Here is a 27,153-nt window from a genome sequence, read left to right on the forward strand (position 1 = left end):
TTGTGCATGTATGTGTGTGAGTTTTCATTAAATCAGAAAGTGCCAACTGAACCTTTTAGGGGGAAAAAAAGTGGTCCTAATTTTTTAAATGTTAATTCTTAAGAAATCTTCCCAATTAAAAAAAAAATCACTTTCAAGCAGTTGCTTCAAGTAGCTGCTACCTGATTACTCCATATCATTGCTGATACTTAAAGAATGGCAGGATTTTTTTTTTTTTGCATTCTAATCAGCTTTGAATACTCATTAGTATTACTGCTGCTTCCTGCAGCTTTGAGTTTAGTTACACTCTGATTCAATGCATTGTGACTCTTAGTAACTAATTGGGCTGCAGTGAATATGTGGGTGACACAGGTCTAGGAGCTACCTAAGAGCTCCTTGAACAGTAAAACCAGAACTGAGAACAAATCACCCTTGGATTTTTTTCTTCACATGCAAAAAAAATTGAAAACTCTCTTCTGCATTGTATATATAAGAACTAATTACTACAGAAATCACAAATCTGTCAAATGTCTTGACTTCATATATCGCTTTAGTCAACAAGCACATACTGTGGGCACAATCTTGTGCCTGGAAGAGGAGACAACCTATGATGACCACATTTTTATGTGTTAATCATGTGTCCTGATTTATGGTTTGAAAAATATAATCACCATATATTACATGCACATATGAATTGACATGAGAAAAAAAGTTTAGACATTATATTAACTGAATCAGAATAGCTAAAACAAAGAATAGTGAGAGCAAGCTAGAACTATTGGATGTTAAAATAATATTTTATAACTATGAAGATTAAAACAAAATGGTACTGATGTAAGAGTAGACAGATCAATACAACCTAATAAAAGCTCAGGAACACACCCCAGTGCAAATATTTACTATATTATAAAACCAGCATCAAAAATCAGTGGGGAAAAGAAGCATTATGAAACAAGTGGTGCTGAGACAACTATTAAGAAGAAAAGCTTAGATTTTCAATTGATACCATATTCCAAAAAAATAAAATAAATAAAACCACACCAGGCGATTAATGAGTTGAAGGTAAAACTCAAACACAATTAGAGAATATAGGTGGTAGATCTCAAGATTGGAAAAGACTTCTTAAACATAAAAGGTAGACAAGAAACCACAATAGGAAATAAATGATAAATTGGGTTTCATAAAAATTTCAAACTTCTTTGTATTCTTTGGCTAAGTTTATAGACCATCCAACACCTATTTGGAGATACCAAAATCTGCATTGGCTGATATGGTTGCCACTAGCCACATGTGACTATTTAAATATAATTTAAATAACATTAAAAATTCCATTTCTTTGTGGCACTAGCCACATCTCAAGTGCTCAGGAGTCACATGAGGCTAGTGACTGCTGTGTTTAGCACATATCTAGAGCATTCCTATCAATGGAGAAAGTTCTGTTGGACAGCACTGATCCAAATGTATGACTCAAGTATTTATTTACCTTTCAGCAAAACATTTCAAATTGGGTACCCAATTTTCCCTTCATTCATTACTCCTATGTGCCAAGTATTGTGCTTGCCACTGAGGAGAAAATGACAAACAAGTTTCTGCCTTCATGGAGCTTATGGTTTAGGTATTAAACAAGAAATCACACCAGTAACTATATATTTACAATTGTAAAGAGTGCTGTAGGGACTTCCCCGGTAGTCCAGTGATAAAGAATCCATCCTGCAATGCAGGGGACGTAGGTTCCATCCCTGGTCAGGGAACTAAGATCCCACATGCCGCTGGGCAACTAAGCCCTCATGCTGCAACTACTGAGCCCATGCGCCGCAACCAGAGAGCCCGCATGTGGCAAACTACAGAGCCCACGCTCTCCAGAGACCATGCGCAACAACTAGAGAAGAGAAAACCCGCACACCACAACTAGAGAGAAGCCCGCGCACCGCAATGAAGGATCCCGCATGCCGCAATGAAAATCCCACATGCTGCAACTAAGACCTGACGCAGCCAAAAATAATAGAGTGCTATAAAAATTTTAGAGTGCTATAAACATGTCTGGCAGGACCTAACCAAGTTTATGTGGCAAGGGAGGCCTCACATGAGTCAGGGGAAGAATGTTCCAGGCCAAGGAAACAGCGTGTACAAATGCCCTGAGGTAGAAATATACTTGACTGTTCTAGAAGGTGAAAGGTAAGTAATTGTAGTTGGAATACAATAAGTCAGGGAGAGATTGGTGGGAGGTGAGAATATAAAGGTAGGCACTGGCCAGATTATACAGAACATTGTAAATTTTCAAAGATCTTCAGCTACCAAAGGTGACGTTTTATTCACTCAAGTTATAGAGGAAGGAAGGTGATTTCTGATACTGTGGAAAGATTGTCACAGAGGTTAAAAAGATGTACAGTAAGGGCTTCCTAGGTGGTGCAGTGGTTACGAATCCGCCTGCCAATGCAGAGGTCACGGGTTTGATCCCAGCTCCAGGAAGATCCCACATGCCACGGAGCAACTAAACCCGTGTGCCAAAAAAAAAAAAAAAAAAAAAAAAAAAGATGTACAGTAAGAGTATTTAATCAAAACAGTCTTTTCCCCCGATCTTTTAAGTAATTGTCACTTTTGTCTAAGCTTCTCTTATATTAACTCTTCCAGTGGTCTATATTCATATCATTGGTAAAATCAATAAGTTAATTGCCTAAAAGAGAATGATCTTCTGGGAATTACTCTTCATAACAAGTCACCATTCATTAAGAACAATAGCTACTTGCAAGGCTGTTTTATGATGTAGTGCTTCTAGATCTAGAAATCAGCACCATGGGTGAATTATGAACACATATAAGCTCATGGATCAATAAGCCTCATGTTTTGAATGTCACCAGCGTGCTGCAGTGTTTAATAAATAGGAAAATGAAATAGAAGGAGGAATGAATTGATAACATTTCCTCTGTTTAAGGGCCCCTCTCCACATTTACTTCGAAGATTTGGCTGGGAGAAAAGACCTCGCATCAGAAGGCGTATTCCTAATTATTCTCTTCTGAGCATACCCCCCTCAGTTCCAAGGAACACATTTATTAGAAGATCATCACTTAGTTATGAGAGCCTAAACTGCCAAGTGATTCCAGATACAAGTGGGAGTTGGAACATCTAAACTCTGTAACTCAGTTAACCACTCTGTAACTGGATCTGTCACATTATCTATCAACTAAGGCTAGTAATGCTTGACATCTTCCTACTTTGTAGTGGTGAAAATGAATGAGAATATTTGAAATACAGTAATATAAAGTGGGTAATAAAGATGTGGTATCAATGAAGAATCTATTTGTAACTTACATATTTTGATGCATTAATTGAACGTTTATCAATTTCTAGGTGCATTTATAAATGTCCTAGAAATAGGACTTTTAGGGTATCCATTTACTCATTCAATAAATATTTACTGAAAGCTTACTTGGAGTCAGGCACTGTTCTAGTCATTGAGGAAATAGCAATGAATAAAAAAGACTAAATCCTTGTTCCATGGATCTTATATTCTAGTTGTGAGAGGCAGACAATAAACCAAAAAGTTTTTTTAAATAGTCTGGTAGAAGATGGTAAGTGTTATAGAGAAATTTTTTTTAAGCAGGTTAAAAAAGGATAGGGAGCGTGCAACAGAGGTGGCATTTTAAATAATGTGGTCAGAGAAAGCCTCACTGAGAAGGTGGCATTTGAGTAAAGACATAAAGGAGATGAGGGGTGAGCCATATTGACATTGGAGGGAAGAAGATTCCAGGCATGGGAATTATGGGGAAAGGGGTTGTGGGATACGGTAATGGGAGGTAAGGTCAGAGAGGTAAGAGAGAGACGGTGAAGAACCAGACTGTGAGGAAGTAGGTCTTTGTCAGGGCACAGGCTTTTATTCTGAGCAATTTGTGAAGCCATTGATGGCAGGTGGGGAGGACGTGAACATTAGTGGCATGTAAACAATTTACTTTCCCAATGCAGAAAAAGTAAATGTATAGCTTATAGCAATAACGATGATTTGGGCAGTTCCAATGCTAAGTGCGCTTGAACTTCTCTCACTTCCTTTTCACTAATACAGCAAAGTACTAAGGTGAAAGTCAGTCTGAATAAATGAAGAAATGAATTATAGACTATTTCCAGAGGAAATACAGTCAGATTACCTTCAATGCATATAAGAGCAACAACTAAGCTACCAGGAGTGGCTACTAAAGGGCCTGTTTCAGTAAAAATTTATGAATGATTTGTAATTAGTCCACTGTTTGTAGGCTTCTAAAATGCCTGAGAAAATTTTGTTCAACTGAATCACTGGAATGATCAGCCCTTCAATTTCTTTTTCACTATTAATTTGCTTGGCAGACCCTCTATTCTATAGATGCTGAAAAGGTTAAGCTTCAGTCCAGCCCCTGTCCAAATGATAACAAATTCTGAATTTGTGAAATTCAATGAATAAGATTTACTGTAGCGTTAGTGTCTATTTAGAGCCACGTAGATTCCTACCTATCTGACAGCCTAACCAAGCAGAGTTCACAAAATGAACACATTCTAGCGAGCTGAATATGCTACAGAGAAGTTAATTGCCCTCTGGCCAGTGATAAGGCAACTTCAATAGAAGTGAGTCTGAACATTTTAAGCTGCCACTGCAGACCACTGGCATCTACCCCTAGGACTCTGTCCCTAGACTCTTTGTAGTCTGTGCAGTCTAGAATTTGGTTAATGGCAATAGCTAACTAATGTTTATTGAGAGTGCTAGCTACTAAACACTAAGCACTATGCTGACATGACTATGATAGCATGTGATCCTTACAATTCCCTAATCATCCCATCTAGTAGTTGAGGAAACTGAGAGTGCAGGAGTTGCAGTGATTTGTCCAGGATCATATAGATTGTAAGTGGCAAAATCAAGATTAGAATCAAAGTTGTCTGATTCTTTCACCTTAACCACTTCATGTATTCTAAATAATACGTTAATCAGGCACTTGGAGGTCTTACATCCTAGGTCAGTAGTACTAGTCATACTGCTTGGATGGTGATGTCAGACATGTGATTTGTAGTCAGAGCACTGGGTGTTAATATGACTTCCATATTTTTTCCAACCACATTCAGCTTCCCCTCCTTTATTTGTAAAATGGAGATGAGAATGTCTACCTAATAGGATTGTCGCAGGGATTTAGTTAAAATAATACATGTGGAAGAACCTAGTGCCATACCTGACATGTTAACTAATCTATATATGTTGCCAAATCCTTTTGGATAGCCTACCATGAACTAGCTGTCCATTTTTATCAAGGTGATAATATGGTGGTGTCCCTAAGAGGATATATATTTGTAAATTCATTTTAAGGATTAGGAAAACATGTTTTCCCTATATCATTCATATTCCCTTGTCCAATCCTGCTTTCAACCAAGGGCATACATCTAGTAGGTAAAAGTTTAATAGTGAGTGACTTAATCATGTACAGAAGAAGCCAGTGTCCTTGATCTTCATCAACCCCAATTGAGCCAGCTGGCATAGTCCCTAACTGGCTGGCAAAGCTAGGATCAGTGAATGCCCTGTTTAGTCCTTCAAGACAATTTAACCTCCTTTTTTTTTTTTTTTTTTTTTTTTTTGCTAGCTTTTTTTTTTTTTCCTTTAAAGGGAACAGGCTCTAAAAGTAAAATAAGTTAACATTTGATATGTCCATATCTGACACCTTGAGCCTGGCTGTCAGGAGGGTGCCACAGCTTCCAATTCAGAACAATAAAAGAGCTGTTAATAGCCAAAAAAAAAAAAAAAGAAAGAAAGACAAAAAGAAACCCACACAAGCAGTGTGACTGTCATTTGCACTTCTTTGTAACAGTCTAGACATACTATATGGAGTGTTACCCAATGTGATAATTGGTAAGTAGATCTTTGCCCGTGTACTGGGCTTACCTATGAATTATAATTCTGGGGTTGCATGCCATTGTAGGTCTGTTTGCCTGCAGCCTTTCTAGATTCAACAGAAGTCTTGCTGTTCTCTCAGTAAACAGAGGTCTTAGAGGGTCAGCCCTGTATAATAGGCAATTATTGAATATGAAACATTAACTTGGAATTTATAGCACATAACTGGATGAGAATGTGGGTCCCAATTTTGAATTGGCTCTGTGTTTAGTTTTCGAATCCAGTTTTGAAGATCATTTGGGCATTACTACTTATTTAAAGTCTATTTCTTTTCAAAAATAAGTTAGAATTGTGTGGTTGACAGGTTGAAACCTGTGAATGCCCGGTCTGATTATTACTACTGCATTTGCTACCAATTGCAAGATAAAGGTGACTGCCCATCTGAAAAGCAGTTTTTCATCATTTGCTATATTATGCATCAATTCCAGACATCAGAAAACTGTTTTAATCAGATAGGTATTTTTGCCGGCTTTCTAGCACATCCAGATGTTTAATGAGCAGAGTAAAGAGATAATGTGCTAATAGGAGGCTGAGAACAAGGTATTGGAGAGAGAGGTGGTAGTGGCATCTAAAATCTACAGAAAACCTGTTAATATAATTTGCTGAATGAGGGGAGAAAGGGGAGCAGAAGGGAATTTCTTAGTGAAAGTAATCCACACTTAAAAGTTATTCATCAGTGAAAAAGAAGTATGTATACAGGAAAGTAAAAATCAGGGGCAAAAATACACTGAACAAACAGGGTAGGCCAGAAAGCAGCAAACTGCATTTTAAATCAAAGTAGTGTCTATGGTACAGGGAATTTGAAAGGACCTCATGTGGGGAAAAATATTTCCTGGGTGCCCTAGGGCTACTGTTCCAAACGCCTACTCTATTCGTGTTCCTGGCTTTCATTGCCCCCAGCTGTGGTACTTCCCCCTCCAGCTCAACAGGAGCAACCAAGTAAAGGAGAGCAACCAAGTAAAGGAGAGCGAGCAAGCAAAATAGCTGCATGAAACCGGTGCCAGTAACTTTCATCATCAGACTTAAGGAGCCGGTGATCCATCTGAACCTCCCTATTCCACTGCAAGCCAAGAAGATGAGCATCTTTATATTTACCCTTGTTAATCATCTACATTAGAGCTACTTGTGTGCTTTAAGGACCTTGGAAGGACTTTCTTTCTTTCTTTCTTTCTTTCTTTCTTTCTTTCTTTCTTTCTTTCTTTCTTTCTTTTTTGCTTATTGGGTGTGGAATGAAATGTCTATATGCTCAATCACTCCAACCCCTTCTCTTTGCACGTAACTCTTATAACACTTATTGCAGATTTAACTAGTGTAAGAGTCAGCTGTGGTATGCACCTATTCCTCCTACTAAGCTCTGAGCTCCTAAAAACAGGGAAAGGGTTCTTTTTACCTCTTTACTTCCCCAAGCACCTGACACTGTGTTGTGCACCTACAGTTGGCCCTTCATATCCTCAGGTTCCGCATCCTTGGATCCAACCAACCACGGATCAAAAATATTTGGCAAAAAAAGGGTTCCAGAAAGTTCCTAAAAGCATCACTTTAATTCGGCCCACACCTTGTAACTATTTACATAGTATTTACATTGTATTTACAACTATGTACATGGTATTTACGTTGCATTAGGTACTATAAGTCAGGAGTCCCCAACCTCTGGGATCTAATGCCTGATGATCTGAGGTGGAGCTGGTGTAATAATAATATAAATAAAGTGCACAATAAATGTAATGTGCTTGAAACATCCCAAAACTATCCCCCCACCATCCCGGTCCCTGGAAAAATTGTCTTCCACGAAACCGGTCCCTCGTGCCAAAAAGGTTGGGGACCGCTGCTGTAAGTAATCTGGAGATGGTTTAAAGTATACAGGAGGATATGCATAGGTTATGTGCAAATACTGTGCCATTTTATATAAGGGACTTGAGCATCTTCGGATTTGAGTATCTGCGGGGGTCCTGGGACCAATCACGCTTGGATACCAAGGGACAACTATATTAGGTTCTCAACGGTCTCCCCTCCTCCTGTAACCCCTGTATCCCACATCATTCCTCTACCAAAGAATGAAGCTTTTATGTTATTTATTTATTGGACCAACCATGAATTCAGGAGTCTGGAGTAAATGATGAAGGCCTAGGAAATGGAAGAGAGCTTCTCATCACTATATACCACAAGTTTCTTAGTGTTTGCTTCAAATAACTGCTGTTAGGAACAAGTAAGCTCTAGTCACTTCTATAGATGCCTAAAAAAAGTGCTCCTGAAAATTTAGTATGCTTTAGAATCACTCAGAATCACCCAGATTAAGTATGGCATAATACTAGGCTCTGAAGAAATTCTGCTTCAATAGTTGAGACTCAAGAATACACAAATTTAATAAGCTTCCCCGGTAATTGAAAATGACTGCCCTGCTTTACACACTTTGTCACCATAAGAATACCAGCTTCTATTGTGAGAATTAGGAATAGACAAGTATGTTGGGAGAATTTTTTAAAAATACAAATTCAGGTTGGCAAGCATTTAACTATGTGTTCATAAATATACGTGATGTGAGAAATTCCAAAAAATTATAAGAAATAGTTGCAATCCCAGAGGAATGGTCTTGCTGAGAAAGAAGGAAACTTCAAAAGAGTGATAACTAACAGAATACTTTCTTCAAATGCTACACAATGTAGTACTGCTGGAGGATTCAGGAAAGAAATATTTATGAACAAAATAGTTTGAATTTCACTGATACGCCATGTAAACTCAGAGTGAATGATAATTCATGAGAACACGTGGATTTAATAGATTCTAAACTCAAAACATGGACCATTACCTTTGGCTATCTTCTAGATTTTTCTCCATACATGCGTATTTTAAACTATGTTGTTTCTCTTGACACTAAATTTCAAAAAAATTTCTTTTTCAGATGGTTTGACTGACTGTGTGGACCCTGACTGTTGTCAACAAAGTAACTGTTATGTAAGTCCTCTCTGTCAAGGCTCACCAGATCCTCTTGACCTCATTCAGCAAAGCCAACCGCTCTTCTCTCAGCACACTTCCAGACTCTTCTATGATCGAATCAAATTCCTCATTGGCAAGGACAGTACTCATGTCATTCCTCCAGAGATCTCATTTGACAGCAGGTATATATGTATTTATTTTATTCCTTAATGAACAGTGGTCATGTGTTTCCTTAACTGCGAAAGGAAGATACACACACACACACACACACACAACACATGGTGTGTATTATTATTGGTAGTAAAGTATAAATGGGGCTTTTAATGACAAAAACAAAATAGAAGTATAATTTACAAATTTATTGTTTAGCGTCTGGATTGATCCCTTGAAAACTTCTTGAATTTGAAAAGCCAAATTTTAAGTTTTATTCCATGGTATAAAATGCTTCCTTATGAAAGACTTGGGTGAATCTGATGTCCTAATGTGAAATGCAAGACTTGTGAAAATCTGTCTTCTAGAGAAGCTCAAATGCGTGAATGGTCACTAAAGACCTGAGACCAAAGTCCAACCCATTAGGTGAAGAAATTTTAAAAAATTAACTGACTTATTTGAAGTATAATAACATGAATTTGCTCATTGTTCTTGTCTGCTTCACCTTCAGCAATGATATGGTTTAGTCATTAGCACTAGATATAAGTAAGTCACTGAAGTCAATGTTTCGGGCCTCTTAATAATGTCCTCCTTTGTTCATGCCACAATTAAACATGTTTAAATATTGTTAATAAACAATAAGGATGTTTATCTCTCAGAATAGAAAGTCAAGCAGTTGGAGGGATTGGGGGTTGGTTGACCTAAGGGTTCAATAACATCATCAAGGCCCCAGGTCCTTTCCATTTCTCTACCATCTTCAGCATAAGCTTCATTCTTAGGTTGGTAGCAAGATGGCTGTGGCAGCTGCAGGTTCACTTCAGACCAACAAGGACCAGAGAATAAAAGAGGAAAATACTCCCCCAAGCATGGAATATAAACTCTTCCCTTCACTCTGACTGTTTCTGATATTTCACTAGCTTCTAGATCATTACAAACAGAAATTAAAAAAAAAAAAAAACATGGCAAGTATTTGTCCAGGAGCTCCTGTCTACATCCCACCCACTCAGTTGCATCCTGGTGGGTGTTATCAGGCCCCAAGAAAAACTCGGTCAAGAGTTTATATTGATATGAGTGACAATCTAAGAAAATTACAACTGAATCTCGACCTATACACAATAGAAAAGGGAGAAAAAAAGATGTGCATGGAAATTTAAAACGCTCAACATCCTTCTCTCACATCGTACACTAGAACTGTTATTGAAACTTAAAACTTTCTCATTATGTTTATTATGTGCAGTTCTAACCTTTTAAATCTTTGACAGAACCCAAAACCCCAAATGCCAGTGCATCACAAGAAAGGCCTTTTCTGCCAGGGGATTTAGTCAAAGTTTGCCTTCTTCCAAGAGACTGTCATCCCCATTTTGAAGTATTTCCCCCAGATCAGTAACAACGCTGGTGTAATTTCACATGGCTGCAGTCAAAGTAATTATTTAGATAGTGAAGACTTATTTATTGTACAGCAGAGGAACAAAGGAAACAAAACACATTCTTCATGCTTAAGGAAAAGTCAATCTAAAAGAAAAAAAAATAGGTAAATACCCACCTCCATGACATGGAGACATGTATTGAATGACTCACTGAACTCAAGTAAAGGGAGAAAGTCAGGACCTGAGAGAAACAGGAGCCAAGTCATTATGACCCAGAGGAGGGCGTTTGAGCGATAAACTTAGGAAAGTGAAGAGAAACCCCAGCCTCAGCGTCATGCTTCAGCAGCGCTTGCCCGCCGCTCACAGAGCGAACAGACCTATTACTTGTGGTGCTTAATGCCCTTCTCCTCCTCCTGGTTTGATTGAGTTTTCCTCCTTCTTTTGTAAAAGGCTCCAAGTTATCATTTGGCTCTGTAAGTCACATTTGAATTCAGAACGACGGTCTCCTTCATCCAGTGGTCTCAGCTCTGACACACATATCTAATCTGTCAGAAAAGGCGCAGGCCTTTTCCAAGGCAAATAGTTGAGGACAAGCAATCTAACTACACTTCCTCTAAAAAAAAATCAGCCAACACATGCAGTGTTATTCGGGCTGTCTCTGGATAAAATAAACCCAACTCTGATCATGTAGAGTATAATTAATAATAGGTACAAGATCTTACCTCTATATAGTACTTTTTAGTTTCTACAGCTCTCATACATTATTTCATTTTATCCTCGCAGTATCCCTGTGAAGTAGGTATTGTCTTGGTGCATTTTATATATAAGGAAACTGAGGTTCAGAGAGATTAAGTAACTTGCCCAACATCACACAGCCAACAAGTCTCTAGTGTAGGAACTCTTATAATCTTTCTGTTATACCACTGCTGCCCCGTTTCAGCTTGTCCTTAAATAAGCCAGGTGACTCGGATCTAATTTATACTGGATGGATGACATCTAGGTTAACACAAGAAACTTAGAACCTGAGCAGTATTGTAAAATCCAGTTCATTTTAACACATTTCGATGACATTATTTACAAACTCTGAGCCAGTGGTAATGAGCTTTTGGGTAGAAGAACACTTTTGAACAACTGATGTAATGGGCCTTTTGCTACATGTAAATCGTTATGTACTTCTTATGTGTCAGGTCTCATAGTAAGGTTTTTTTTAAATTTATTTTTGGCTACGTTGGGTCTTCGTTGCTATATGCAGGCTTTCACTAGTTGTGGTGGGCGGGGCTACTCTTTGTTGCAGTGTGCGGGCTTCTCATTGCGGTGCCTTCTTTTGTTGAGGAGCACAGGCTCTAGGTGCTTGGGCTTCGGTAGTTGCGGCAATTGGGCTTCAGTAGCTGTGGCTCATGGGCTCTAGAGCGCAGGTTCAGTAGTTGTGGCACACGGGCTTAGTTGCTCCACGGCATGTGGGATCTTCCTGGACCAGGGATTGAAGTCGTGTCCCCTGCATTGGCAGGCGGATTCTTAACCACTGTGCAACCAGGGAAGTCCCTCATAGTAAGGTTTTACATGTATTATTTAATCCTTACAAAAACCTGATATGGTAGGGGCTATTATGATCACCACTTCTCAGGTGAGAGAACAAGAACTGAGATGTCAAGGAAGTCACTTGCCCAGAGTCACAACCAGTGAGTGTCAGAGCCAGGATTTGAACCCAAGCAGTTCATACTGAGAGTCTGACCTCTAAACCACCATGCTGAGCCACTTTGGCTACTTAGAAAGCTGGGTTAAAGACTTATGACCCTTATGCATCTCTGACTGTGGGGTTGCTCTCCTCAGACAGATCTAGAACACTTAGGTACCATAATCTGGGGAACCATTCTGCTCTTCGGCTTTTGCCACATAATTGAGTGATAGCTGAGTAGGCGGATGAAGAAATCATTGCCAAGGGGCTCATTTGCCTACTGGCAAAATGTGACCCGCCTGGAGGACTTGCTGCTAAATGTTGTCATCATCAGAGGCCTTTGTGCTAAAGATGGTGGCATATAGGTGACTAACTGTTGCAAGGACACATAAAGGTTAAATAACTGTTCACCCTTGTGCATCCAAGTGAGACTAGCCTTTCTTGTTCTGAGTTTGCTGCACTGGCACGTGAGAGCACATGGCATGTGGACCTCCTGTGCCCCTGATGGTGTAATGTCACTGGGAACATGCCACTCGCCCACAGTAGAGTTTCCAACAAGCCCAAGTCAGTTACCGTTTTTTCCTTAAATACATTTTACCCTGTAGCCTGAGTTTCTTTCTTTTTTTCCAGTGGACTCCAAACATGACTACAAAGTAAACCACATATTCTCCGTGCCCTGTATGACTTATTACTTTTTAATAATGTAAATAGGTGAACAGAAGCATTATTGATCTTCAGTGTCTAAGCATTTAATCACTATTAATAATGTAAAAGGTTTTTATAAATATGTAAAAACAAGAGTACATTAAACTAAACGACAGCAGTAATTTGCAAAGCCAGACATTTCACTCGCCATCGCTGATGGAGGAGTGCATTTAAAAAACAAAATCCAACAGGGTTAGTGCAACCGCTGACAGCAAGGTCTGGCCAAACTCATCTGTCTGTTTTGTAGCCACGAGAGGCTGATCCCCACATCAGTCCATGTCAAGTGTCCACATCAGGCATTGCTTAATATCAGCCCACAGTTGTATATTGTTTGGTCCAACATTTAGAAACTAAGAGATCTAACATAAAAGTTGGAATGTCTTCCTTCTCTAGAAAAGGAGAAGGAAGTTGTGTGTTGGTTTAAACACTGTGTGGTTTAAAAAGAGAAAAAAAGTGACCGAACATGAAACAAAAATCACATTAATGGAAGGATATTTCCACCCTTAGTTCACTAAGGGACCTGTGTACACCTCATGAATAAGTCGGTGTACGGTCTGCCTCACACCTTAGGGTAATAAACCCCCAGGCCCCACTATAGTAGAAGCAAAATGTCCACTTTCTATGAGAAAGATGTGTATGTTGAGAGGCATTTGACCATTATGTTTGTCACTTAGAGTAAGTTTTAAGAATAATTTAAAGATCTAAAAATTTGCAGTGATGCTGCTGGGCAGGGTTGTGGCAGCCTCTTGTGCCTGCTCCTGGTGGAATCCCTAGCCTTAGTTGAAAAGTTCTGGAGTTGGGACCAAACTTAAGAGAGCACTTAGCACACGACAGCACTGTTAACAGGCTACAAAATGAAGGGGTTGAGCAGGATGATAGGTTTCTTCTAGTTCTAACTTTCTGTGAAGTTGCTGTATTTCAATTCCTTGCTCCACACTGGGATGTGCAAAATATAAGCTCTGAACTGTCCTCATTGCTAAAATCTAAGCTCTTTGAGGACAAGGATCAAGTCTGATTTGTTCTCTCCTCATTTTGATTATCTATCACTGTATAGCAAAGTACTCCAAAACATAATAGATTAAAACAATTTATTATGACTATATTTCATGATTCTGTGGGTTAGAAAATCAGGCAAGGAAAAAAGAAAACAAGAAAGAAATTCAGACAGTCTTTTCTCCATGATATTTGGGCTGTCAGCTGGGAGAACTCAAATAGCTGGGGGCTGGAACAGCTGGACAGCAGCCAGGCATCCCTCTTTCTACCTAGAGCCTCTCTGCTTGGGCTTCCTATGGGCATGGCAGGCAGCCTTGAGTTTGTCAGAGCTCTTACATGGTGGCTCAGGGCTGCAAGAGGTAGTGTGTTCCAAGAGACAGGAAACAGAAGATTCCAGTCTCTTAAGGCCTGGGTCCAGAAATTGTACCAGTGTCACTCGTGTTATATACTGTTTATCAGAGTAGTCACAGAGCTTGTCCACATTCAAAGGGAGGGTCATAAATCCTACCTCTTGCTGAGAGAAGTGAAAGAATTTGTGGCCATCTTTAGTCTACCATACCACTGTATCCCCAGATCCTAACACAGCATCTGGCAGGATATAGGTAAGAAAATGAGTGAATGAGTGAGTGGCTTAGTTGTAGTGATATTGAAGTGCTCTTCTCACATTTGCTAATGAAAAACTCAGTTTGGTTGCCTAGAACGCGCAGATGATATTAGGACCTCAAATAAGTCAATTCCCAAACGTAGAAGCAGCCTAAAGGTAAGATTACTGTTCTCCAAATAGCGCAGGAACAAATTCATAAAAGATGAAGTGATTATATAACAGTAGCAAAGTAATTACTCTTTTTTTTTTAACTTATGAGACATTCTACCACTGCCAGAGCCTCTCCATAATTGACATCATTTATAATTTTGTGTAAGCATCAGTAATCCTCTCTGCCTTCAGTGGGCTAGATAATCAAAATTTGGAACCAAGAAAAAATTAGAAAATAAGGAGCGATATCAGAAAGTCAGTAGGAAGACTGCTGTGGACGGGCTCACTCTGGTGTTCCAGCTCATGAGAAAACCAAAGGCAAGCGCCCCAAAACAAATTGAGGTGCCACAGATGCCTTGAGCATGGCATTCTTGGCAAACTCCTTACCTACCCAAGTCCTTCCCTTCCTTTCCTACACCCCATTCAATGATGAAATCTTGATTTGTGCACCTGACTACTCATGATACCTGGCAACAGCCGTAATTACTTACCATAACTCGTGTAATAAAATAGGCTTTTCTGCACTTAGTTGACCTGGGAACGGATACCATTTGAAATCCTGTGAATGGCAAAATGAGTTATTAAATCAAGACTGAGGTTAAAGGGGAAGGTTGCAGGAAGATGATCATTGCTGCAGAAGCTGCTGATCATGGATCTGACTAAGACTTAAGAATAACCATACTTGACAGATACAAATTACTGTTTTTTTAAATGTACATTTTATTTAAATATTAGTATTTCCAGAGTAACTGAGGACTTTAAATTTCTCTACAAGAGAATACCAAAGTCCTCTGCTGTCCCTAATGTAGTCTAATATCCTGCCAAGAACTGCGTGGATGGAGGGAAACAAAAGAAGCAGAGTCCCCTCATTCACAGAACTCCCTTTACATTCTACCGGTGGAAGCAATCAAAGCATCAAGTCGATACATAAAGATTTAATTAATTACAAATTGCAATAATGGAACATCAGGGAGCTTGGGGTTCATCAACTCAGGGTCCCAAATTCGACTGCTTTGATGGAGCAGACAGGTAACCGTAATGGATGCAAGACAAGAGGTATTCTAGCAGAGGAGACGAAGTCATTAAACAATTACAGAAGTGAGACTGCTGTGGAAGTTTTCAGCAGTAACTCAGAGGTGGGACTAATTGACTCAGGTGAGCATGAGGAGCTGCTAAAAGTGACACTCACAGGAGACTATTGATGACTTGCAAGAAAAAATACAAAGCTTATTTGGACAGTGAGCAGCTTAACTATTTACAGGAAGTTTCATCCTTTGACATCTGGGGCTATAAATAATTTTACTACAATTTGAAATGTTTGTGTTAAACAGATGAACTCAAGGGGAAGAAAAGAATCATCCAAAAAAATTCCCATTTACCACAGTGACCAAAATTCCCATTAACCATACTTTGGCATCGTTTGTAATGATAGATCCTGCAGTTTCTTTCAAGATAATCCACATTGGGGAAGATTAGTCATTTCACTCTTGAGATTGATGAACATGACAGTGTTTACTTGGTTCGTGTATTGGCACTGTCCTAGGCTCTGGGCTACAGCAGCAGATTGCCTTCCACATACAGTCTAGTGAGGAAAACTGACAATAATGAAAGAGGTAAATGTCGAGTAGGTATAAGTACTGTCAAATGAGATAAAGAAAGGTTAGGGACAGAGAGTGACCATTTTAGACAGAGTGGTCCGGGAAATCCTCTCTGGGGAGATGACACTAGAGCAGAGGCCTCATAGCATTCATCTATATGTTAGATGATCTTGGCAAGAACATTTCCTGCCACATGGACCCTTATGCAGTAGCTTGTCACACAATCCAGAGCCTGGCTGTCACTGTTAGGGGCCCACTGAATCAAGATTTGGCGGCATTGTGTGAAACGGAAAGGTAGAACAAACCTTTCTCAAGGAATTACTATGTACTGGTTATTGTACCAGGTTGTACTGATAAATGGATGGGGTGCCTGTCCTTCATGAGTACATTGAGAAAAACTGAACACCTCAGACAAACTGAACAGCCTCTAGAAAGAGAAATCAGCAATAGCCCTCAATCATTTAGTCATGAAAAGAGTAAAAAGAATAGCAGATCGTCATTAATTATTGTGAACCTAAAAGAAATCAAATACATAGAAACCACGTCTTGATTTGGAATTATGAAAAAGAAGAGGTAAGAAAAGCTTATGTTTTAGAATATTTATAAGGAAATGCAATGTTATTACAACATTTAAGCATTCAGTGAATTAACATTCACAGTCTATGTACAGGTAGCCCCCAGAAGGTCTGTAACATAAATCATTCATAATTTTGCTGAGGAACAAATTTGAACCCATATGCTTTGTGTTTAACTTTTTCATGAATCTAGTGGTTATGGCCCTCCAAGTTTATTTACTAATGGCAAATCTTTGTGTATTTTTTAATCTTAATGAATAATCCAAAAAGAAACATACACCATAATGTTCATTGCAGCACTATTTACGATAGCCAGGACATGGAAGCAACCTAAATCCCATCAACAGATGAATGGATAAAGATGTGGCCCATGTATACAATGGAATATTACTCAGCCATAAAAAGGAATGAAATTGAACTATATGTAATGAGGTGGATAGACCTAGAGACTGTCATACAGAGCAAAGTAAGCCAGAAAGAGAAAAACAAATACCGTATGCTAACTCATATATATGGAATCTGAAGAAATGCTACTGATGAACCCAGTGACAGGGCAAGAGTGGAGATGCGGATGTAGAGAATGGACTTGAGGACACGGGGCTGGGGTGGGGGGTGGGGGGCGAAGGGGAAGCTGAGATGAAGTGAGAGAGTAGCATAGACATAGATACACTACCAACTGTAAAATAGATAGCTAGTGGGAAGTTGCTATATAACAAAGGGAGATCAACTTGATGATGGGTGATGCTTTAGAGGACCAGGACAGGGAGGGTGGGAGGGAGTCGCAGGAGGGAGGGGATATGGGGATATATGTCTAAATACAGCTGATTCACTTTGGTGTACCTCAAAAGCTGGTACAAGAGTGTAAAGCAATTATATTCCAATAAAGAGCTTAAAAAAAAAAGAAAGAATGTGAAAGACATTATACCGGGTACGTAGCTAGGGGTTGATAAACACACAATGCAACAATTGCTGAGTAAATTGAATAAACTAAGGACTGGGGGAAGCTCTTTCTAAGACATCAGCACCTGCAAATCTATCTTGTGTTCACCTTTCTTTCTGAAGGGAGGCACTTCCCACTACTGGGCATATACCCAGAGAACACCATAATTCAAAAAGACACATGCACTCTAATATTTATTGTAGCACTATTTACAATAGCCAGGACATGAAAGCAACCTAGATGTCCATCAACAGATGGATGGATAAAGAAGATGTGGTACATATATACAATGGAATATTACTCAGCCATAAAAAGGAATGAAACTGGGACATTTGCAGAGACATGGATGGACCTAGCGACTGCCATAGAGAGTGAAGTGAGTCAGAAAGAGAAAAGCAAATATCATATATTAACACATGTATGCGGACTATAGAAAAATGGTACAAATCAACCGGTTTGCAAGGCAGAAATAGAGACACAAATGTAGAGAACAAACATATGGACACCAAGTGGGGAAAGTGGGGAGGGTTGGGGGGTAGTGAATTGGGAGATTGGGATTGCCACATATACATTACTAATAAGAAAAAAAATACCAAATTGTACACTCTAAATATATGCAGTTTATTGTATGTTAACTATATCTCAATAAAAGTTCTTAAAAAAAAAGAAATGGAGATGCTCAGGCTCCACCTGAAATATAAATAAATAAATAAATAAATAAATAAATAAATAAATAAATAAATAAATAAATAAATACAAAAAAATAAAATAAAATAAAGGGAGGCACTGCACATAACCTGCCCACATTTGGAAAAGGGACCCAAGAGGGGTTTGGCTCTGCGATGGTTCCTTGTGAGTCTCTCTGTCTTCCCATGTTGCTTTTCCTAAGCAACCTCCTTTGCTTATCACTTCTGTAGTTGTTGTCCCAAGTGAGAAGTAAGATTGTTGCTACTTGCTAATAAAGCACTTTGATCTCGTTTATGTGAAAGGTGTTACATGTGTGAAGATGGGATCTCCTAATTTTCAGACAGCTATTTTGTCTAATGCTAAAGTTCAGGAAACACATGTTCAAGACACATTTAAAAAATTACAAAGTGCTGAAGGCTCCAAGATTTATAGTACTGCCTAGCTCCTGAAATCAGCAGTCAACACCTAAAGGTACCAGAAAAAGAAAGAATGTGTGACTTTCGCTTCTTTGCAAACCTTCCTGGGCAAAGAAATCTGAGCACAAATCTTTAAAAAGCTGTTCAATTGATTATTTGTGATATTTTGAAACTCAGATGTTCTGAGGTGCTTAATAATGGTGATTAGTATAATACCAGTAGCTGTCTACAGCTTATCTTGGTGTGAATAGGTGTTTTCTAATATTTTATCTACCTTACTGCTCAATTAGGATTGGAATTTATAAGACTCAAATCCTTAATACCTACTTCTCAGCCATACGATTTGCTTGCAGTGACTCTAGCTAGTTCTGTCATCTAAACTTGTCCCTGGAGAGGGCAGAGTAAATGCAAGTTTAGGGAGAAAGAACGAATGACATCTTGTGGCACATTTCCACCATACACCCTGCACGTAGAAAGTGCTCAGCAGTTGGTGAATTGTCTACAAAGTAGTGATATCCTGTGGATAGCTCCATCTTTGTGGGTGAGCACTTTCTTTTCATTTGTGGCCACGTTATTTACATCTTGACCAAAAAAATCTACAACTTAGGCTTTTTAGAGTCCAGGTCAAAAGACCTCCACCACTTCTACCACTTACTAGCTGTGTTATCTTGAGCAATTTTTTTAACCTCCCTGAATCTGTTTCCTCACTTTTAAAACAGGCTAATAGTAGTACCTACTCAGGGTTATATTGATGGTAAGTGAAATAAAATAAGGAAAGTGCCTGGCATGGTACTTTAGTAAGTGCTTAATAAATATTTTATTTGTACAAATACATATATTTGTATATATATATTAATATATGCATATTATCAGGGTCCATAATAGAATCTAATTTGAAAGATCCAGTTCAAAAGGCAGTCACTTTACTGGGTTATTTTATTGTTACAACATCTTTGTGAGGTGATTGGGGATAAGACAGGGAAGAACTATTATTCTCACTTTCCATAAGGAACAAATGAGGCTGAGAGTAATTCCCTATCTTAGGAAAAGTCACATCATGATTATTAACAAGCCAGAGCTAGAACTGAGGTGGACAGGCCACACTTTTTCCTCCTGGAGGGAAGAGTAATCCATGGCCAGGCTGTAGCCAACAAGACAGACTTGCCCTATATTTAACGACTATCCATTATTTGAAGGGCAGATTCACAGAGAAGTGACAGGAAAGGTTAATGAGGTTAACAAAACCCCATAAGGCTGATTACAAAGATAAACCATTTGAGTAATGTGGAAAACAGGCCAAAAACAAATCAACCAAAAATAAAAATAAAATAAAACTTGAGACCATTCAAGAGTTGCAAGGGCTTCCAGGACAAATATTTCAGGATTCAAATTCTGGACAAAAATAATCATGTGTCTAAATGAAGCAAACTGGCACTTTCACAGTCCTGAAAATGTGACTGTGTCGTCAGTTTTCTTATTGCTTCAAAACACTTGATCTTTTTCCCATTACTTTGGGGATCTCAGGCATCCAAAGCAAGCCTACTTTTGACAAGCAATTACCAGGGCAGATGGGAAAATAGCCACCCTACCTCAGGGTGAGTGCCCCCATTTTGTTTTACTTGAAACATCACTAGCCATGAGGAAAATAATTCTGCCTAAAAAGCTATCTGCATTTTCAATAGCACCACCTTTCCCAAAGTCCTAGAATGTTGATGGGTAATGCTCCCAGCTGCTTTTAATGTTACCCATTTGGTAGGTATTATTTATTTGGGCTAGTGACCAACTGAGTAGGATTAAATCAGCCTGCTCTATTTAAGTAAAAACTAATGAGATTTTATTGGGTTTGCATATGAACATTCACTGCATTCACATTTTCAGGACGTGAAAACAGGTTTATGCTACAACATGAAATGTTTGCATGGGGCTGTACCAGCTTAGATAACATATATCAAAAAACCGGCATGTGATGTGTAAAAACCCCCCAAATATCTGAATATTAGAACCCTCAAATGTATTTGAGTTATGAAATACCAAATTGTAATTACATGGTTGTATATGAAGGAATAATGGGGTTAGTGTTCATAAATTAAGCATTTGAGGAGGACCATTCATATTTTCCATTCACAGGGGTACTATTTAATTCCCTGAAGTAGTCAATTATCAAACAAATCTCTCGTGATGAGAAAGTCATAATTCACAATCCAGAATGCTGGCTTCTAATAAATGAAGTGTAAGGCATCTATCTGTCACACAGGAACCTCAAAGCGGTCTCTGAAACCCTTGAAGTAGTGCTGTGGGATACGTTGGAAGTGTTTTACAACTTCATATAAAAATATTTGAGTTGAAATTCAATGGCGCTTTCTTGAGCACGTGCTGTGTACACTAGGCACTGGGAAGGACAGAGGAAAATCATAGTATCCTTGCCCTGGAGTGACTATCTGATAAGAAAGACAGACCTGTAACTCTCATCCAAGACAGGCTATGACAGGTGCAATAGCACAGATACGAGCACTATTGAGAATAATAGGGCTAGGGAAGAAATTAACATTTATTTGGGACAGGTAAATCAGGTTAAGACAAATTTTTCCATTTCATAATCTCTGTGTTTGAAGGGATCCTACAGTTCATCTTCTAGTCCAACCACCACTTGGTCATGACAGTTTGAACATGACTCCCCAAACTACAATTTTGCAAACCCTATTCCAGAGGTTTGTATGGAAGTATTAAAAATTCATGCCTCACAGATTTCATAATGGTGAGATTGTGAACCAGTTGGTGACTTGCCTCTTGCCTCCTGCCTCAGGAGTTCATACACCTTAATTGACTGAGTATGTACTGTTTTTGCTTTCCCTGAAGTTCTGTCTTTAGACTAGCAGCATCAACATAACTTGGGAAGTTGCAAGAAATGCACATTCTCAGGCGCCACTCCAGACCTGTGAGTCAGAAACTCTGGAGGTAGGGCCCAGCAGGCTGTGTTTTAACAAGACTTCCAAGTGATTCTGGTACCTGATTAAGTTTGAGAGTCACTGGTGTATACGAGAGAAAGATTACCAGAAAGGATGGAGGACCAATACCACAGTCCAAAAATTACACTCTTAAAAGAAGATCCTGGACTTCCTAGGTGGTGCAGTGGTTAAGAATCTGCCTGCCAATGCAGGGGACATGGGTTCGAGCCCTGCTCTGGGAAGATTCCACATGCCGCCGAGCAACTAAACCCGTGTGCCACAACTGTTGAGCCTCTGCTCTAGAGCCCGTGAGCCACAACTGTTCAGCCCATGTGCCGCAACTATTGAAGCGCACGCTCCTAGAGCCCGTGCTCCACAGCAACAGAAGCCACTACAGTGAGGAGCCTGCGCACCACAATGAAGAGTAGCCCCCGCTCACAGCAACTAGAGAAAGCCCGTGTGCAGCAACAAAAACCCAACGCAGCCAATGAATAAATTAAATAAGTAAATAAATTTAAAAAAAAAGAAGATCCTTTATTAAGCACGCACCTCGGTGGGTAAGACAGCATCATGAGCCCTTTGTCCCTACTGCTCAGAGGTATTTGCATTCCAGTAGGGCCCCTAGAAGCAGCAGTGGTTTAGCCCAAATGACACAGTCTGCAGCTGTGGAACGTTACAGTATAATAAGGCCGTGGAGAATATGTCAGGAGAACCATGAAACCACACCTCCTATGCAGCAGGTTTCTGTCCCTTGGAGAGGAATTTACATGGCAGGATCCCAACGCCAGGGAGCAGAGGATTCACGTGGCCTCTCCCAGCCCAGTCCTTCTCAATGTTATCTCTTGACCAGAGCTGTCAGCTGTGGAAAGGATGTCATCTGTTCCTGTGGAAAAACAACCTAACCTGCCCGCCTGCTGCTAGATCCCCTGCTGGCCAGGTCCTTGATTTTGAATGTTACCCTTCAAAGGTTGCTTATGCTCCTGTTAGCAACAAAAGCAAATAGCTGTAACTTCCCTAGCCCTTGAGCCTCATTTTCCTTAGGAAAAATTTTAATCAGAAATACAATGCAGTAAATTACATCTTCTTTCAGCAATTTCGTTTCCAGCCATGTTTTTCAAACCTACTTTTGTGCTTGAGGTTAATGTTTTTGCCTGAGGTGTTGAATGAATATTGCAAATTTGACACCGAAGACAAAAGACAACAAATAAGGGAAGAGGAAAATGGAACCAAGAGTTTATTGAAGGCTAGGGATAATTTGACTATGCCATGAAAATAGCAAATACAGAATGAATTAGACCTTTTGCATCAGAACTATCTAACAAGCAGCTTGTTAGTTAAATAATGCTCTCGGTAAAGTGTATTCTGACTTGCATTTCCCAAGATGCCCTGCTCTTCAGACCAAGCTCCAGACACCTAGAGGATTCAGCATTTAGTTAAAGGGAGAAGCAGTTCCTTTGAGGTTGCTGCTTTAGCATACTGACAGCAGGTAGACAGGTTGGCAGCAGCCTGTATTCTCCAGAGAACAAGAAAAGAGATGCTTGTGAGGGGTGATCTTCCCCATACATGTTTTTAAAGTCACATCGGACATGTTCATCCAAGTTCAAGTTATCTTGCTCTAGGTTCAAGGAAGCAAAATATCCCATCCGGGTCTGTGGATCAAAGAAGGAGAGCCCCGGGCAAAGATGGAAAGCGTGCAGTACCCACCATTGAGAGTACACACACACACACACACACCCCCAACACAAAAGACAGTCACACTGGGCACGTACCTGCTATACACATGTGCAGTGCCAACTTTATGACATTCCAGACAGTAGCTACTGTAATCTAGTTTGAAAGGTTCAGAAGAGTCCCATATATTATTTCATTGAAAAAGTTTCAGAAAAAGACAGGTCCTTAAAGGATTAGCACTCACCTTGAGGGTAGTTTTCACGTGGCAAAAATTTAGGAGTTCAAGATGTTTCCTCAGGACAGACCAAGGACAGGCCAAGTATGACTGCCTCATTTAACGGGTAATTTGAAGAAGCTGGACAGGAAACAGGGAGGCACCACAATGGGCGTGACAAAAAACATGGGCAGTAGGATTGTGGGATTACCGAAGGCAGACCCCAACCATACACACCTCACTACTTCAGCAAGGATCTAACCTAGGAAAAAGATGAATTATGCAGGCTGCCTTGGATATGAGAAGCATAAACAAACAGGTTATACACATGGGGGAGAAACTACATTTTAAGTGGCTGTGTGTAAATCAGGAAAAATAGAGCAGATATAAGGCTACCGTTCACAATTATGAAGAAAATTGAATTTAGAAGCTGAAAGCACACAAAATGGCAGTTGAGCTGTACGAAGTGGCACAATACACCATATTTGCCAAGAATATATGTGAAGGTTCCCTGAGGGCCATCTGGAGCTGGAGTAGCCTGGGGAAGTGAGCAGACTCGAGAGCATTCTTTTTGAAATGGAGAGTTTGCCTGAGAAGATTTTTCTCCTAGGTTTCTGTATGCAGTGCCAATCCAAATTACTGCCAATTAAAAATGAATACTTTAATACTGTCCCGAAATTTAGACAACTTATACTAACGCGGGATGACTGATGTTGGTCAAAGATTATAGTAAGTACTAGTAATCCAGGAATAAAAGGAGCTAAGAGTTATTTTTGTGAAAAATGGTTGACATGGAGTGTGTAAATAATGGAAGCAAATGCGGCAAGATACAGGGAATCTTAGAACATTTAAAGGCTAATACATTACAAAGAGAGTACAGTGCTGATAAATGTAGAATAATAAGTTTTACGGGGCTTTATCATAGGCTGTAAGTTGGTGTGGATCATAAAATATGAGGAATAAAAAAAGTAGGGGAGTTGAAAGACAAGTCTGTGCATTATTTATGAATAATGAAGAGTGAAGGGAATGAGAACAGGTAGACAATGTCTTGAATAATGATGACTTTGATGAGTCGTTATCACACAAATCTGTGCGCTTCATAAAATATGAGGAATATTAAAGAGCAGAGGAGTCAAAAGACAGGCCTACTCAGAATGAGATACAGAATGAAGGAAGAGAGGGATACAAGAGAAGTGCACGGAATAATGATGCCTTTTATGAGACTTTCACTCACCAGCCTGGATCCTTCATAAATATAAGCTATATAGAAAATAAAACAGCAGCAAAGAGAAGAGACAGGTCTGTGTCTGTCGTAAAATATGAGCAAATAATGTCAACTAGGCTTGACAAAATAAAAACAAAAATAATTGAGCCTAGTACAGCTGTGGGAAGACACAGTGTCTAGATTAATGTGAACAAATAAAATAAGCGAGTGTAGAATTGTCTTGCCAATAGGGAGTCAGCGACCACCTGAGTAGGCATGATTGTTGAAAAGCCCACCTTGTTAACTGGTAAAGCCTTAGCAAGTTCATAATTACCCCCCCAACACCCCCCCAAAAAAGCCATCAGCACATAGGGCTCAAGAAGCAATGTTGAACTGATTTTCAAATGGAGGTGGCCTTACTAACACATGTCTCTTCTCAACCCCTCTGGCTCCAATCCCTATGTAGTTCACAGATTTTCTCAGCTGGTTTCTACTTAATCTATACTCAATTTGTCAAATTTTGCTTTGTAAACACCTTCAAAATGTTACTGTATAAACTAGAGACATCCTTCTCTTTTCATTTCTTGTTACATTGAATTTAGAACCAGGGACCATATCTGTCACGATTAGTTCAAAATCCAGAACTTGGTGACTTTTTTTTTTTTTTAATTATTTATTTTTTTATTTATTTTATTGGCCGTGTTGGGTCTTTTTTTGCTGTGCGTGGGCTTTCTTTAGTTGCAGTGAGTGGGGGCTACTCTTCGTTGTGGTGCACGGGCTCCTCACTGCCGTGGCTTCTCTAGTTGCAGAACACGGGCTCTGGGCGCGTGGGCTTCAATAGTTGTGGCACATGGGCTGAATAGTTGTGGCTCACAGGCTCTAAAGCACAGGCTCAATAGTTGTGGCGCACGGGCTTAGTTGCTCCGTGGCATGTGGGATCTTCCTGGAGCAGGGCTCGAACCCATGTCCCCTGCATTGGCAGGCAGATTCTTAACCACTGCGCCACCTAGGAAGCGCTTGGTGACTTTCAAATGTCTTCTCTATTAGAACAAATGGGATTTCAAAATCTCAAAATTTCAAAATCTCTCCAAAAAGGAACTGAAGGAAGTCAGACAAGGCAAAGCAAGTGCCAATGTGACATTTGCATGCCACTCAGAACCATTATTTACAGAATTCATAAGGTGGACGAAGAGCAGCCCTCATTGGGAAGAAGAAAGCACACTGATTTACGTCAGAACTAGGAATGTTGGCCTGAAGAGCTCAATAAAAACACTAATAGCAACAATTATACTAGCTTAGCTTTGCTCAATACTTAATGGCTTATAGTTTGTGTTAGGGGAAAGCTTTAGGTGATGCGGGATAAATCCTATTAGTATAACATATCCCAGTTCCTCTGATTGCAATAGAGTTTAGTAGTGATGTTTATTGGCTATAACATACAACACAAGCTTTGGCTGGTAACTGTCTTTTGCTTTTTCAGAGTATTTTTTTTCTCTCTCTTGAATGATCTTTGTGGCTGACAGCCTTTAGATACATTGCCTTGACTTGCTGATTCAAAGGATGTGTAACGCCAGGGTGGAATCATTATGGTTACTTTGGAAAGTCGTGTTTGCCCAAATAACATGGCCCCTTTTAATCCAAAATTGAGCTTGCCTGGATACCCTGATCTCACTTGGTGAAAAAAAAAATGACATTGATGCTCTAGGAAAAATCATTGATCTTGCCCAGCCTTCTTCAACCCTACCAGCTCCAGCTATAAAATGCACATTCTAGAGCTCAGGGCTGCCAAGGCTAGGACTGGAATCTGGTGAGACCCCTTACCCCCTGCCCCAGTAACAACAAAGTGTAAAATCTGTGCTTGGGGGTTGCCCCGGGCCCTCTTCTTAACTGCTAAGCTTCTAAACTTTGTTACAACTTGTTGACCAGGCAAGAGCTGAAAGTACACTTGTTTTAATGAACGACCTCCCTGGGAGACAGCTCCCTTAAGGGCTAGTCTAATGGAATCCCCTTATTTGGCAAGGATGAAACTCATTTGTTTAAAGGGAAAATCTCCTGCAATATTTTGTTTCAATCAGACCAGAGAAACAGGGTACTATATAGTCAGGAACCACCTCTCTTTTGCAGACTTAGACTGTTAAAAATCACCCAACTAAGTCTGCTTTTTTAAAAATTATTTTTCCAGAAAAAGTAATTTCATAATATGTATTAAGGGCCTTAAAAGTGTTCACACCTATGTATGTAAATGCATAGAAAATGCGCTAAGCAAAATGATATTGCTGATTACCTCTGGGGAGAAGACCAAGAACTGGGAGGGTGGTAGTCAGAAGGGACTTTAGTCATGTCTACAGTGTATTTATGTATTAACTAATTTTAATTTTAATTAATTTTAATAAGAGAAAACTATCTTTCCGTGACTAGGACTACCCCTCAAGGAAATAATAAGAAAT

The 27,153-nt window shown here is 39.5% G+C and overlaps 1 protein-coding gene across 4 annotated transcripts in view; it reads left to right on the forward strand.

The window, feature by feature from the left end:
* Positions 1-27,153, forward strand: part of TENM1 (teneurin transmembrane protein 1) — a 538,104-nt gene that overhangs the window by 370,895 nt on the left and 140,056 nt on the right. For all 4 annotated transcript variants that reach the window (XM_057718000.1, XM_057718002.1, XM_057718001.1 and 1 more), the window contains one exon: positions 8,778-8,994. In XM_057718000.1, coding sequence (XP_057573983.1) covers positions 8,778-8,994 — 217 coding nt within the window. The remainder of the gene's footprint in view (positions 1-8,777; positions 8,995-27,153) is intronic.

This window comes from Hippopotamus amphibius, chromosome X (genome assembly GCF_030028045.1).
Source record: "Hippopotamus amphibius kiboko isolate mHipAmp2 chromosome X, mHipAmp2.hap2, whole genome shotgun sequence".
NCBI lineage: Eukaryota > Metazoa > Chordata > Mammalia > Artiodactyla > Hippopotamidae > Hippopotamus > Hippopotamus amphibius.